This window comes from Acanthaster planci, linkage group LG06 (assembly GCF_054643075.1).
Source record: "Acanthaster planci isolate LZ-2023a linkage group LG06, COTS_SCS, whole genome shotgun sequence".
NCBI classification, from domain to species: Eukaryota; Metazoa; Echinodermata; class Asteroidea; order Valvatida; family Acanthasteridae; genus Acanthaster; species Acanthaster planci.
Window position 1 is genome coordinate 12,934,565 of NC_141782.1, and position 16,437 is coordinate 12,951,001.

General features: G+C 42.2%; 1 protein-coding gene across 2 annotated transcripts; it reads right to left on the reverse strand.

The window, feature by feature from the left end:
* Positions 1-1,403: 1,403 nt before the first annotated feature.
* On the reverse strand, positions 1,404-14,261 carry LOC110974827 (UDP-galactose:fucoside alpha-3-galactosyltransferase-like). Of its 2 annotated transcripts, none has more exons than XM_022226724.2 (4): positions 14,093-14,261; positions 7,781-7,927; positions 6,223-6,314; positions 1,404-5,069 (listed from the first exon to the last, which is right to left on the reverse strand). In XM_022226724.2, the coding sequence occupies exons 3-4, from the start codon at positions 6,290-6,292 to the stop codon at positions 4,156-4,158; spliced, it is 984 nt and encodes a 327-aa protein (XP_022082416.2). In that variant the 5' UTR covers positions 6,293-6,314; positions 7,781-7,927; positions 14,093-14,261; the 3' UTR covers positions 1,404-4,155. The 2 variants fall into 2 exon arrangements, with proteins under 2 accessions (XP_022082416.2, XP_022082415.2); XM_022226723.2 differs by having other exon boundaries at positions 6,223-6,326.
* Positions 14,262-16,437: the final 2,176 nt, after the last annotated feature.

A 16,437-nucleotide genomic window follows, 5' to 3' on the forward strand; every position in this document is an offset into this window, starting at 1 on the left:
GTAATCACAATCTATTGTCAAGAAGACTTGACACCAATCTGCCATCGATGGTTAAATAACAACAGACCCTCTGAGCAGCCACGCCTACAATCTAACGCCAATACTCCATGTGGTGATTTTGTCTCCAGGTCAGTTCCCGGTCATTCCTGAACCTGAATGACTGTTTTATGGTAGCTAATACATCCACCAAGTCGCCTCTCTAAGTTTCATTATCTGGTGCAGAAGTACAGTAACACCAGTCACAACCCAAACAGCCATGACCTGTCAGCACATGTCTGCCAAGTTGGCCCATTGGAAAAGAAAATTATGACCGTATTTGGTGATATGTGGATACTTTTATCGCCTTGCGTTTGCTATCAGGGATATGTTAGTGTGACGCCGCGCCCCTCCGACGAAGGCAAGGGCGCCCTCCTCCTCGAGGCGCGGCGCGTCCGGACAGCACACCGGGGAGTCCCTGAGCGGCTAGGGACGAGTCCGTTGGGATCGAAGTATACGTCCCCCAAGAAAGATGGTCTTCGTCGAGATGATGGCTAATTTGATTGGTCGAAACTTAATGACGTTATCTGGACACCTGACTTATATACAACAATTAATAAGCGGATGGTTTATTCATCAACACACAAAACCAATACACCAGTAGAGGGCGCTATTGACGGGGAGACTGTGATTATGCATGACCGGACTTCGCCCAGAGCAGCGAATACCACAACTAATTGTGGGCATCCAGTGTCGAATCGGGGACTTTGGCAAGTCTACGGGGCTTATTGTCAGGGCTGCGCTACACGCAACTCACGTCACGAGATAGCAATCCGCCCTTGCATCAACCGCAAGGTCCTATGACGAACTATAACGCACCACCAATTAGCCCCTTAACCTACCGAGCCCCTCAACGACACACGCACCACTCTGGACTTAGGCACAGTCACACTAGGATAGGTGACTTTAACCCATGCACAGGATTCTCGACCCTTACCTCTGGATCAGCCCTTGATCAGGACAACCAGGTTTAACCTAGCCTGCGCGCGCGTTTTATAACCTTCGCGCTGCTGTGACGACGCCCGCGCACGCGCTCACGTGACCAAACAGTGACTTCTGCTGCTCTATCGCACAACGCACAAGGCGGAGCCTATGCGCCGCGCTCGCTTAACACAAAGTTATGCGTGCCTAACGTCTGCCTCTGTTACTGGGCAGAGCACCATCTATAACTTTGCACCGCACCTAGTGACTAGCGCCCTCTGTCACGTCACATTAGGATTGTTTGCACTTTTTGATCAAGATCATGGATTGTCCAGAAGATAGCAGGGCCCAGACGACACTTACGTCAACCATGTGGCTCAATTCTCGGGAGAGTTCAACCCTATAAGAATTGTCGCAATGGTAACTACTTCACTGATGGCGAGCTCTGAAATCGACCAAATCGAAAGTCTTTTAATGAAAATATTATCAAACCCAAAACAAAAATTACCAACAGGCCTTACTTCCAAGCATTCGAACAGACCAAGAGTACACTGCCTCTAAGAATACAGGCTCAACGGACACACAACATTGCAAAAATGCATAGGCCTACAATGATATGAGCCCATACATTTCAAGGCCCATCTAGATTGAGACATAACGCTCACAGTGGGTATTAAGCCATTTGCGAGTTAAATTTGATTAATTTTAAAATCGGGTACAATGAGTCATGAGATTGCACATAAACGTAGCGATTTGAATTCCCTGACTGAATATACTGTTGCTGTACCTTGTGATTCAGGGCAGGCGTTGGCCTAGCGACCACCATCTCTGGAATGGACTGGTTCTTTGCCATTCTTTTTTATTGACAACAGTGTATTGTTCCAAGGCGTCTCTTATGTAACTTGGCAAAAGCTTGCCTCGGATCACGAGGCATGGCAACAGTGTTTTTACTGGGTGCGTTCGATTAGCTTCCCTGAACACACCAGTGTTACACTCAAGGGAAGCCTCAAATGAGGCTTATCGAACGCTGCAGTGTGTTTTCCAAGGCATTCTGGAAAAAAGGTCAAGTCCCCGCCTCTTTCCATCATGTACGTCCATGCTCGAACAGTCCATCCGTGACGTCATTACACTCGGGCAGCCTCAAGAGACCCGCTCGCCAGCTGGGGTAGTGGTGGATGACACCAGGGCAGGCACGAACATCACGTGATGGCTAAACGAACGCTCTGTGTAAGTTTGACTTACACGTGTAAGCTAATCGAACGCACCAACTAGTGTCTCAGGTAAACCCTAGAGTTTGGATTTTGAATACGCCAGGGATCAATATGATCAAGATTTGTACATATTGCTCGACACCTTGTTTCTAGCTAGTGGACTATTAACCTGGAGATAATTTCCAGAGTCAAGTTTACTATCTAAAAGCAGATTCCAATCACCGCATATAATTGGGGGTTGTCGAAACCGAGAATATTATCATTAATTTTGTCGTAAAAAATCTGGATCGTTCCTATTTCGGCCGTGCAAAGTAATAACCGTAATGCTAAAGCCTCAACCCTTCAAACTAAGAGCCAGAAAATTCCCATTTCCACCAAAGCTAGAACCCTAAATTATAAAATCAAAAAAATTATTATTAAAATAGCCACTCCTCTGATATGACTTTTGTAACAACTAAAGTAACAGTCAATCCGTACAATGATTGTCTTGCGAACAATAGATTGAATACCGTTTAGATCTAAAAAAAAAAATACAAAGCATGTCTCCTTTTAGAGTGGTCGGCAAGACCAAAGAAAGTTCACGGAAGCGACCGACAAATTACGTAATCACCGTATTGTGGCGTTAGAGGACCAGACGTTTTTAATATAGTAGTGAGCCTCATATATTGGGTGTCGCCCCCAAACCAATCTTGGGGCAAGATCAGCCTTCATACTGTTTAGACGACTTTCATTTTGGTCGCATGACAATGGCATGATCATCAGTCACATATTACACCAGCTTCGATGTGCAATATTAGGAGGGCATTATCTTCAGAACTACACATTTTATCAGAGTGATAGCTCGTGCTTTCATAGTTGGGGGTGTTATGGGTATAAACAGAGATGATGTGGTCATGTGTCATGCAGTCCTGACGGGTAAATTTATCTGCAGAAATGTACATCCGATGATACTGAAAGTAACTGGGTATTTACTAAGTTTTCTTGAGGTACGTGTGCCATGGTAGAGACCATGCCGGTTTCTAAGTCTAAAAGCTTGTAGTAGCAGATTTAATAAGCTTTAATTTCTAATGTAACAAAACAAAGTTAAGTTGTGAACATTGTATGGGCCTACAGTTTTGTACGATATACTGCTGCTACACGACCAATATGTTTTGTGAATGCGCAATGGATAGGGTTGTGTGTTCATGCATCTGCAATTCATTGTAAGAACAATTTCATTAATGAAAACTGGACCAGACATATTTGTTTTAATTACAAACACGAAGCGATGATCGAGTGATATCTATTTCTGGTCTTATGACATTTGGGGAATTTTGACAAGTGTTATTGGGAAATAAAGTGGATCTTATCCTAGAGGTGTATGCAGACATGTATTAAATCAATCGACGTGAAACGAGATAAATTTATATAAAAATTATCACATCCAATTTGTCCCCCTTCAATAACTGTGAGATGATGATGACGACATTAATTTGAAACTTCACATAATTTTGGGTCTAACAAGTGGTTTGCTCCCACCTTTGTGAAAGTATGGTAAACGAATCTAATGTACAGAATGAACGCTCTTTGATGAGGAACAAGAGGGCATCTCAAACGATGTCTATCTCCCCCCCTCTCTCTCTCTCTGGGACGAAGGATTAGTAATACCCAGATCTTGTTATGACACTGCCCTCAACGTTGATCCAAGAAGAACATGTCCTTCGTTCAATGTGTATACCACCACACGGTCAGCAAGACCACCACAATGGGCATACATGACGTTTCAGATATTATACGGTGACTAGAAAAGTCGCAATCCATGGCAGTCCAAACCTTACATTTTCCATATTCATTCTTCTTTGTAGAAAACGTAGCATTTTCTTTAAAATAAAGCTTTGCTTTGATGCCGATTCCCAGTGTACTTGAAGCTACCCTGATATCTTTTTCTCTTCTTTTTAAAATAGGATCCCGGGATATATGCAAAGTGTTCTCACTCCTGAATCAAGTACTACACTGTCCCGCTTGTGGTTTTAACCAGCCACATGTTATTTTCTCGGAACTTTTTAGCTTTTGCGTCATGTCCCCTTACGCCGACGTTGTGCATTATGATTGGGTCGTTGTTTTCTTTCCGCCACTCAGGTTTGTAAAACACCAAGGCGTGAGGGAAATACTTGACAGGCAGCTGTCTGACATCAACACGCACTGGTATATCGTCGTGCATCATACGGTTGAGCACCCCCTGGTCAGATACCTTGTTTTTCGGGTCCGCCAAGATCTGGATCCATTTTTTGACGAACTGGAGAGTCTTTTTTGTCGGCTTGAAGTAAACAAGGCCAGCACAATGTAGGGATTTCTTCTGCAGTCTGGTCGGGTAAGGGGAGCGCTCGTCTACTAAGGCCATGTCAAACTCTCCCTGGAAATACGAAAAGGGATCCTGAAACCAAAATGTGTCCACGTCAGTGAAGAAAACTTCATAGCCCTTCTCCAGCAGGGACAGAATATACCTATGACGCCTGTTCACGAGACGCCTGTATTCACGACTGTAGAGCACGAGCTTTCCGGGGTCCGCTTCCCCTTGGTCTGTTTTGACCACTTTTATAGCCGGGTCACCTTGGGCATGGCTCAGCATAGTCTGATACGCCTTCTCCTCCTCGGCAACGATGGTTGTGTTCACGCAGACTCCAGTCCTCTTGATGCTCTCCAACAAGTTCAGTGTCATGTCCATGTAGCCAGTGTTTGTGTTGACTAGCAGCATGACGCCGGGCCTCATCCTAATGTCGGCCAAGGTACAGCCAGAAATATTCCCCCGGCTATTCGCAATCCCAACCCGTGGCTCTGTCACTTGGATGTGTTCCACCCTGACGATCTTGCCTTCATTCCTGTGCTCGTCAAGCACCTCGGTATTCCTCATACAGAAATGATCTGTCAAAAACCCGAATAATCCCATCAAAACCCTGTATCAAGGTATTAATATTTTTCACTGAAAGATAGCTGGGTCAGAAAGACAGATCCCCAAACATACTTCTGAACAGGCTGCACTTGTAACCACCAATTTCCATTGCTTTCAGTAACCTCCCTTTTCCCATGCATCAGTGTAGCTTTGGCACACATAAATGCATGGGTGGGCTGACCTGTGGATATATCCCATCCCTTCTCGATATAATCACACTGTTATTTGCGGGTAAAAATTACACAGCTCCTAAAATTTAACATAGGAATTAGCAGCTGTGAGAAACTAAGCAATATTATCAAATGGAATGAAAACAAGGACCTTGCGATGAGAAGCTAAATCCAGATTTCATTCATGTAAGAACAGGCAAAGACATGTCAAACTCTCACTGTTACCGGGTAAGCATACCGTTTTACTTATTGATATCATTGCTGCTCCATATACATTATGCGCGCGGAAGTGTTGTCCAATTTCATTCAAAAAGGTTTTACAACATCTTACCCATAGATTATGTATCATGAGTGGCCGAGAACTGATTCATTTCACTGTATGTATTCGATATATGTTACCCTTTGCTGTGTACGGCCAAAATAACTATAACAGGAGTACCAAAGTACTAATCAAGGCGTAGGCTATCCAATGAGAACCCTCGTTACCGGCGCACTTAAGGCCGGTTCATACGCCAGTTCATATATATTCGCCCCGCGAATATGTACGAACTGGCGTAAAAAGCTGAACGGACATTCCAACTTGAGCGAAATTTCGCTGCAGTTTTCCGTGACGTCAAATTCGCTTCGCTTTCACATTCGCCTGTATATACCAATTTCCACAATACCAATGGACCTCTCCATGAAATATGCAAATTGGACGGGCGCACGCGCGCCACTACCACTGTTTGGCAAGTGCAATCGTCAACACTGTCGGTAGCGTAGGCGAGCTGCTAGTAACCATAGAAATATGGAAGGCTGCGTAGCACCGTGATCAGAATATCGACAAGAATATAATATCAAATCAGTGCTCTGAAATATGTAATTGCAACGTATTCCAGAGCACCGATTTTATATTATATTCTTCCCTATATAGTACGGACGGGTACCAGTCCAAGAAGAAATGTGGCTGACTTACACACAGCGAAGAGGATACTTGGGAACTGAAAGATGATCAACAACGCCACGCCTACTCGCGTCCGGTCCATGTTTCGTCTCCAAGTACGCCGTCTGTAAAACAAACTTAGGTTTGGATATACATGTAGATAGTGCATAAATTAGTTCATGTGTCTATGGCTTCTGGTAAAAAAAAGACGTTTTGGGGATACAGCTGGATTTCCCCAGATTTTGTCAATAAGCAGAAAATTTGGTAATTTTTCTTTCAAAATTTCGGACGTTCGCATCTATACTATTAAACTGAAAAGTAGGTTGAGGAAAATAATGCCCGGTATTTTTGCAAGAAAAAGTGATTTTTCAAAAACTTCATTCACTGCCACTTTTCCGGGAACAATTCCCCTCACATACTATTAAAATGCAGTGTTGCAATTAGGAGCACTTTCTTTGGTGCAGTTGATATAAATGAAGCATAACACTCTGAACATCTCAGTTTGATTTGCTGCTTAACTACCCACTACTGCCCCCCCCCCGAATAAGCATGGAGGAGGTCACAGATAAGCCAGGCTTTGCAGCAAAGCGTCAGGTTTCGAGTGTTACAGCTGAGAGTCATTATTCATGGGGAAAAGGGAAGGTCGGTGGAACTCCTTTGGGTGGAGGTTGGTCAGAGGAAAATCATTCATATGTATGAGTGCTATGGCTCAAAACGAGGGGAAAAACGATTTTCATTTTGCGGTTTGCTTCATCTTGACAGGGATAATTTTTGAAAGATCATTGAATTTTCTGAACGAAAAGCGTTTCATATGCAGTTTTTTTCTCAATGGAATTGAAAAAAAAAATAGGCTCACTTCGAGGCCTACCTGTTGTCGACGTTTGTATCATTTCCATAATTGGCAGACCACATGCATTGTGTACTATAACAATGTTCCGACACTTTGTTGAGTGACTTTGTGCAGGAAAATGTGTGCTTAAAAGCGGCGGTGTGGATCAGGCGAACGCATATTAAAATGGAAATTTGTGGAGGAATAAAAGAAACTTACATATGCATCCCCTATAATTGATATGCACCCCCTATAAGCTGGACAAGTAGGGCCAGTAATATTCGTTGCAATATTTGTGGTGTTTTTGCAATTAACTACAACTTATCGTAGTGACCAGGCAAAAGAAAGAAAAAAATGCTAATATTACATTTACTTTAACCGTCGTGGATATTTTTTAAAAGATTGTGATGCACTTTTCCATTATCCATGCAATGTTTGAAACTTTATTTTTTCACTCCAAAACATCAGTTTTTAAAGTCTTTGTACGGATTTGGCTAAGACTGGCTAACAACATGTTCGAACCACCACAGGACAGTTAACGCAAAACAAAATGCGCTGTTTCATCACAAGGAGTGATCATGAGATCTCATAATATAGCTTTTTGTGTAAATTCCGTCATAAAATAATTCCGATAAAACACAAAATCTTATAAACAACTTAGCTATTTCCAAAATAAGTCCAGAAGACAGCGTTTGATAAGGGCAATAACTGCACATAAATACTTACTAAACGTAGTAACTTTTAAAACTTAAACAGTCTTACCCTGACAAACCCTTCGTCTGGTTCTGAGCCAATGTTGTCGAGACTTTGTATTCACGAGATGGGTATCAGATCATTTTAAAATTTCGGATTTTATTCCATTGATAAAAGTCTCTGGAGCCGCGAATCAAAGAAAATGTAGTGTCCAAGCTGTAATTAAAAATAACAAAAGAAGGATATTTTTTACGGGGACGAAAAAAAGAACTACAGCTGGAAATCGTACACAGCTGGGAATGCGCCATGACTTGTGATGTTAAGATATGTGTGCTGTCCACTACACCAGCGACCGACTTGAAATCTAAGTGGTAATGTAATTACTTTTATAAACTGGACGGCAAAAGAAACTTGCCACTTCCGTCAAAGGCCACACATAATTCACCCCATAGAAATAAGCAATTTTTGTACACAGGTATGCTGCAATACCCTTACTAATCATATGCCCCAAAGCAAGTGATTATCTTTATAGCAAAGAAGAAATTAACATGCACAGCAACTTGGTTACTGAATGTGTTTAGAATTAATGAGCTTCACTGTCATATGACAACATGCTTGATGTACAAATGAGATATTGAAGAAGCAAAAACATTTGAAAGCATCGATCCAGGGAGTTTTTAAAGACTTTTGATCGCCATGAATGAGGACGAAGCTGTAGGCCTGTGTGTCTCTGCAAGAATGTGAAAACTCGTCAACTTCGAGTTCGAGCAGTACAACCTCAAATTAAATTCAAGATTACAGAAAATACAAACAGACATGAGATCAATTTGTGTGAATGGACTTGCAGACATTTTGTAACAGCAGTGTTTTGCGACTTGCAACTGTAGGGCTGCATTCGTAGACGATAAACTGCAACGTACGACGCTTTCTGGCAGGAATATGTCATGACTGGTTGCCGCATTTCCATCATGCCTTCTTTGGCAACAGTTTGGTCCGGTGGGAAGTAGTCTGGCACATTACGTGCGTATTTTCACCACCGCGACTCGTATAAACGCTCGCTATAAATGGGTCGTCAACAATGGATTTTCAGGCAGCAGATCGAGTCACAAAATGTTTCATTCTGACAAGAATTTCGTTCAATGCGATTTCGTTGTAACAGATTTTCTTCCCATGAAACGTGCGCATTATCGCCGTGACCGCAGATGTGTTTGTTGTAAAAGGAATTTTGTTCTGGCCGTTTTCGTAATAACGAGAGTCGACTGAACTTGCACGCAAAGACCCCTGTTTGAAGATTGTTAATATCTGGAAGCGTTAATATGTGGAGTTTAGCAAATAGAGGAGCAGAATAATTTCGTGGCTGTGAGAAAGTGCAAAGCCTGATGGCTAGCTTCTGCATTACACTTGGAGAGTGTAGTTGGTTAGTACTGGATCGTGCCCACACAATGTTGCAGTAATTCAGATATGGAAGAATAAGTGTATTGTAAAGGGTGAAAAGAATAGTTGGTGGGAAAAAAAGTGCGAAACTTCAACAGAACACCTGTATTGCGGGAAACGGTTTTAGTAATGAAAGAAACGTGGTCACTCCAGGTACGGCGTCATCATTAAGCACAACACCCAAGAATTTAGTCAAGCGGGTACTCGATATTCCAGCACCAGTAATGTAAATGGAGGGCAGACCATCTGAAGAACTTGAACCTCTATGAAAGCACAAAAAGTGGGTCTTGCATGCTGGTATTAAGAGACAGTTTGTTCGCTTTGAACCAGGAAGAAACTTTTATAATTCTGCATTAGGCTGTGAATACGAATCAAAGATTGACATTTAGATTAGAAAAGAAGATAGAAGTGTCATCTGCGAACAACAGAAAAAAGGTAGGAAGATGAGTTACTCAGGTTATTAATGTAAAAACAGAAATAGAAGAGAGCCTAGTATAGATCATTGGGGCACTCAGTGTGTGATGTTACTTCTGCCAGGCAGTGTTTTATGGACAATAGTAAATTGTTTTCTGTCTGTCAGATAGCTCTCAAACCACTTAAGAGCATATCCTCTATTGCCGTAGTACAAACTCTCCATTGCGGGTGTTTTCATCGATCTTTCAAAGGCATTTGATACGATTGATCACAGCATCCATTCTTTTTTAAAGAAGGATCGTATCAGGTGCCTTTGAAAAACCGATGTAAACACCTGCAGTAGAGAGTTTGTAGAACATGGAAGTCATAATGAATGGACGAGGACTGTAGCAGTGTTGGAGGTCTCGAGACCTGGTCTCGGTTTAGAGACCGTCTCGAGACCTTTTTTTGAGGTCTTGGTCTAGGCCTACAAGAGTCTCGGTCTCGGGAGGGTTGGTCTCGGTCTCGGGAGGGCTGGTCTCGGTCTTGGTCTCGGTCTCGGATGCCGAGATCTCAGGTCTCCCACCCGAGACCTGCCGAGACCATGACAGAAATGCAGAAAATGTGCAACAACAATTCACGCTCAGCCGCGGCAAAATCACGTACGCGGATCGTACGGTACATACAGCACACATACTGTATGTATACAGCAGTGCTGCTTGCAGCGCAAGTTTACCTCCGAATGAGTCTAGTTCCGAACTGCACGCAATTCCGCATGTATGCTTGGAACATGTACAACATGGTATTCACGATAAAGAATGAAATCAAAGCTGGAATGGAGACTAATGCATATTCTCCGCTCGTGCAGTACCTCTTTCATTTCACTGGTACACATACGTCAGTTGTGTGTATGAATACATGTACATGTACAGGTACACACTGTACTATGCACATGACACGCCGGGCTGCACGCACGCCACGCATAGCATATTACACGTGGCCGGCCGACAGAACTCGTTCTCATGCGAATTGCACAAATAGAGGAGAGTGCATTCATCTTAATGACCCTTTTACACAGTTGATGAGTCAGGTACCATCAGGATAGTACAATTCTTTGTTAGAAACTTAAATTGTGGTCGTCTTTTGTCTTTCTTCACTCTTGTTCCAAAGTGTCAGGAAAGTATTCTTACGGTAGAATGTTTACACACCAGTGAGGAAACTTGGATTGGTAAAATCCTGATTTTTATATAGGCTACATGTACGTGTATTTTTAATAGGGAACTGCCCACGATGTTGTGTGACCCTACTAACCTGTCCATTGATCATTACAGAGTATAACTCATAAACTGAACTCATGCACACCTTTTGGCATAGTCCGAGCAACTCAGACCCCACGTTTTGCCTTTTTAAACATTTGGACATGGCCCGCCCATGTTAATTTTGCTATACATATGGAACACAAAAATTCTACATATACATGTTTAATGTACGATTATGCCGTATACTCTTTACAAAATTCTATAGCATCGGCAGTCCATGCCTTCATGGTCAAAATAACTGTGTGCTGTTTTTTCCCAGAGTTCAAATAAAACTCTTTCATGGAATATGTTGTGTGCTTTACATGTAAAATCTGCACTTAATTTTGCTGTTTAATGCCAATTGTCCACCACGTTTACCATTAATGAACTACATGTAGGCCTATATATTGTATATGTTGTGCAAGGTCTCGGTCATCTTGGTCTCGAATGCCTTGGTCTCGGACATAAAGGTCTCGACTACAACACTGGACTGTAGATTTGTGAAAAGAACAAGCCGAGCCTATTCCTGCATGAATCTACAGTTCAGGGTTCTATTCTCTGACGTATACCATTTGCCACTGTTGCACGAACACGGAGTCGGGCCCCGAGTCTCTGACGCTCTCTCTTTTAACTCAACGCTGGAGTGCACACCTTTGTATTTGTGCACGGTTTTTGGCTACGTGACAGTACACGTGCAGTCAACACCGTCAGTGCTGGATACATGCTTTATTCTTTTGCGCCTCGGTTCATTATTATTATACGTGTGTCATTGCAGCAAAACCTATCGGACTAAAACCACCACAGGACTCAATGAAATGGAGAAGTCGTAAAAATAATTTGCTGTAGATTCGTAAAAATAATTTACAATTTGAACAAAGGAGTGACGAAACAGAAATAGTTTAATTGGAAATAAGGTCAGTGTATGAGCCTAAGAGCCATGTCTGTGGAATAATGTGAGCGAAAACCACATTGATTCAGTGTTGTAAATGTGATGGTAATCTACTTATTCAAGATAAGCTGGTATGCAGTGTTCGCACGTGCGCTTGTGCGTAGTTAAAGCTGCCCATAGGATTATGCGATCACCGTAGTCATAGCGGTCCACACGTAGTGGTATTGTTTACATTTAGCGCAATCCAGTCACGTGGGTGAAGGTCTATAAAAGCATGGGTTGTAGCTCTATGATAAGAAGGTGCTGAGGCTTGCCGTCAAGTTCAGGCCTATCACAAAGAGCACGTTCCAACTTGACATCCTCCAAGGAAATTTGTCTTGTGTAATTTCTTTGCAAGGACAAGGCAGTCCTCGTTTTTCTGCCGAGGAAAACCAAAGACTCTGATGTTGTTCCCACGAGAGGTTCGTTCGTTTATTGATGTGCTCAGCGCGGTGCTGCGGCAGCGGTGGGTGAACACGGCATACGTAAACTGCTCTGCACAAGCGACCGACAGATTAGCACCTGGTTTTACCAGACATATTTGACAGCTGGCCTAGTGTGCTAACAGCTGTCCGGAAAAGTGTGTCACCTCACCCTTCGGAAAGGCAATAAAAGTTTACGTGAGGAACATATTCACAAAGTATTGTTAGCCCGACCTTCCCTTGTGTCAAACCAAAATAACACACCCAGGTCTTGTTTGTATCGTTCCATTGTGAAAAACCACCGGCGATGCATGCGGTGTACGTGTTCCGCACCAAAAGCTCGAACAAGACCAATACAGGCCTACAACAGTCAGCCGATGAAAGTCTCTCAGCTGGGCCGGAAAGAAAATTACGATTAATCTTAATTTCTGTGTAGTATTAAGACACCTTGGGGTATCCATTAATGTTACCCTTTAGTGGCACAGCCGGTGTTTGTGCCTACCAGGTAATTATATTCTCACTGTTGAAACCATTTTTCCTAAATAAGAACTGAAATCATATTTCGGGCCCCTGCAATCTGAAATATCGTCCCAGCGTGTGGGCTACATATCCGCCTGTTACAATACTAATTAATATTGGCAAACAAGGGAAAACCCGGCTGGTTCTAGTACCTTTGCATCTGTGTTATCCGTGGGCACATTTCACTGAGGACACTCCCAAAATAATCCGACTTTGAACAGTTCGGGAACAGAAATAAGTTCAAAAGTTACATTATTTTATTCTCAAAGAAAATATGTCTGAAAATTTTGTTCAGTAGTGGCCCACTCCCATTGAGCGTTACCAACAATTTGAACAAACTACCACAAGGAAGCGAAAATTTAACCCTAATAGAGCCGGGGCTGATTCCGCCCCACCCCTCGACATTAGCCGGATATCGCCGCAGTGTATCATTTTCACGATCCGCGCCTTTTGGAGTTGTTTCAGTAACTCTTTAGAATTGTTTTGGCACCAAGTTTGTGAAAATATAATTACACACCGCTCTCGCACGCCGCCAATTTTTCCAAGACGGGTCAGTTGAAAATAATATATATTTTTCACTGTCGCCGCCCCAGCGGGCTGGCCTGGGCGTGGCCTTCAACTTCAATTGACCGTAATTAAGTAACAAAACCGTATTGTAGATTGATTTGAAATTTCACTTTATTTTGTACTGATCAGGAATGTCTGTACATGTATGGCAAGTTTGGAAAACAATCGGCTCTCTCAAGCTGTGAGATGATCCAAATAATGTAGTCTGGATACCAAATCCGATGACTCTGATTACTCCAAGAATGATTTGTGTCCAGTATCACCCAATGTCCACGTGACCAAGACTGGAGGATTTCCTCCAGTTTTCCGGAAATAGCCGAAATATTTCGAAGTCGTCCTGTCTATATTCAACATAACGTCAACATAAAAAAACCGAGAATTCTCCAAACCATCCATTAAACAAAACAAAACAAAACAAAACAAGAATTTTTGCTGGCTTAAAATGGGACTCAATATGTGCATTTTTCAGGTTATTACATCTCACAAACCCGTTAACATCACATCAGCTAGCCTATACCACTATTGAAAGCACAGTTTTATGTGTGTTTTGATCTGTTGCCATCAGGCATCTCTTGGCACTGAAAGTTTGGGCTTACGCTCTGCGTTTTAACCCGTAAATAAGAATTGACAATTCTAATCAATCTGTTACCATTTCAAACTTTCGAAAAGGATAACAAAGTCAAAGGGCGTGTTTTTTTCAAAAGAGGAGTACAGAGAGAGAGAGAGAGAGAGAGAGAGAGAGAGATGGAGAGAAAAAAAAATAGAGCTCCGAGTAACTGTGCAACAAATTTCAGTCTTTAAATATCCAGATCTACTTTACCTTTCAAGTTTTGGTGAGAAGGACTGATAGGTGAAGGATTAAACATTTCAAAATTCCAAGTTTTCCGCTGCGTCGTTGCTTCCGGACGTTCGTTATCGCGTTCAGATTATCAAAATGGCGTAGCGCGGGGCCGGTTTTCACGACCTACCATTGAAATCATATACAAACACTTTCGCAAAAATATGCACAAAGCATAAAAACCTTGGCACTTTTTTTTTTATCAATGCACCACTCACTGAAGAGAGTCAGTGAACTAGAAACCCTTCCCAGAGGTCATGTCAGCGGTACATTCAACTCTGGTACGAGTTACGACCCGACGGGGGGATTCAGTTGTTAGGGCTAGTTCATGTAAACTGTTGGAATGCTCTTTAGGCCCTGTACCATGATTATTACTTTCGAACGTTGAATTATATCTTTTTTAATGAACAATGCAGGGAAGTGTTACGATAGAAGAAGAACACAGAAGGAGTTTAACAAAATCAACTCATTTAAAATGTTTGTGATTGGTAAGCAACCAATACAGATCACTTCCTTGGGTGTAAGGTGACAACTGGATACTCCAAGACTTGTCACAAACCCAATTTAGTGGTCTGATTAACTGACTGCTCGTGACCTACTGTAATCCTGATATACTCATTATGGTAGAAGTTAAGACGTGATACGTATACTGGTAATTAAAACTCTCCGGTCCCTAGCCTCCAAAACCTAAACCTTCGACTCCTGCTGTACGATTACATTTTGTAATCTCATAACTGAGGTGAGCTGTACATTGCATGTTGTCTGAGCACAATATCAGTTTTGTCGCTTTTCAGGTTTGCAAACACTCATAAAAATATGTTCCAATTTATTTGCATATGCATGAATGCTTTCAGTTGGTACTTTAACTGTAAGGAGATGGAATTTTCGCTTCAGGTTTCAGTTGGAAAGTTTATAGGAACCACCAATTAAATTGGGAGCACTTCAAAACTAGCAACTCAACTTCATGCTTGCACAGTAATCTGTTTCTTGTGTACAAGTCGTAGCATGATTTAAATTTGTCAAACATTGTGCTGATTTTATCAGACAACTCCTTGGACCCAAATGTTTGGAACCCATTTGGTGTATTAATACTAAAAGGAAAGAAAATTTCAGAAAACTGCTCGTAATTTGCATCTTTTAAGATCTTGGGTCCATCAGCCACAATTAACAATCCACTATGATAAAAGTGTTTCCTAATAATCCTTCTAAGACTGTGCCGAATCCATTCATAAATGGCCCCGGAACATTCTGAATTTGAATTTCTGAATTTCTGATCAGTCTTGGTATTGTTCAATTGGACCTGAGCAAACTGTTCACGTTTAGCTTCAAGATCATCCTCAAGTTTCATCTTTGAACTGCGCAACTGAGAATGTTCTCTACCCGAGTCTTCATACATCCACAGCATGATATATCCCATTAGTCATAAAGATTTCCTGATCGAACTCGTTTGCATTTTGTTCAACAATCTAAAACATCTGCAGACTAAGCCCTAAACCTACATGTAGGGGGCTAACTGACACATGTTCAATAACCTGACCCTCAGTGCCGACCATTGGATGCTGAATATAGTTGTCGTAATGCTTAGCCTGTTCTTTTTTTTGTTTTGCACACAATAAACTCTTTGGCCTTAATATGACAGGTTGCTAGGTCGCTTTGCTGACCGTATGCAAGCACGCCACCATCTCTATCCTCATTCTGGTTTTCCCCAGTAACATGTAGAGCATGACGATTTCCTTGTAAGGTCATTCAGTGTTACGAGGCAATTGGGGCAAAAATGAAAACTAGTTGGACCCGTCAACCCAAGAACTTTGGCATTTCATCACCACCCCAAGTCAGTCTACACTTGGTATACATTTTAAGTTCTTCTCTTTTGGAAATGGGCCGCTCCTGTTCTCCAAATGAGGATACAGCTGGCTGGAAGTACCTGCAATCAGGGCTGATGAACATGTTACTGTGATCAATTTGTTCCAGAGGCGTGAAATTCAGTTTTTCATCAGTCCTGGCCTGAACCATTTCTTCTGTGAACTGTTTGTTATGAATTTCTGGTTTGGGGAGTTGTAGCTTAGAGATATCCCTTGTGAGCCTCGGCAGATCCTCAAAAACTGGCTTGAATGCCATTTTATGATCCTATCATCTTTGCCACCCTCAAATATACCCAACAGGTTCAGAGATTTCACAGACTGGCTGTCCTTCATGTTGAGAATTTGAAGGGTCATTTTAGTGCTTTTTCCACCATTATCCCCTGATACATGCAGCCACAAAGTATCAATACATGTTTTGCCATTACATTTGTTTCCACAGATTCTGAGACGATATACTTGCACTAC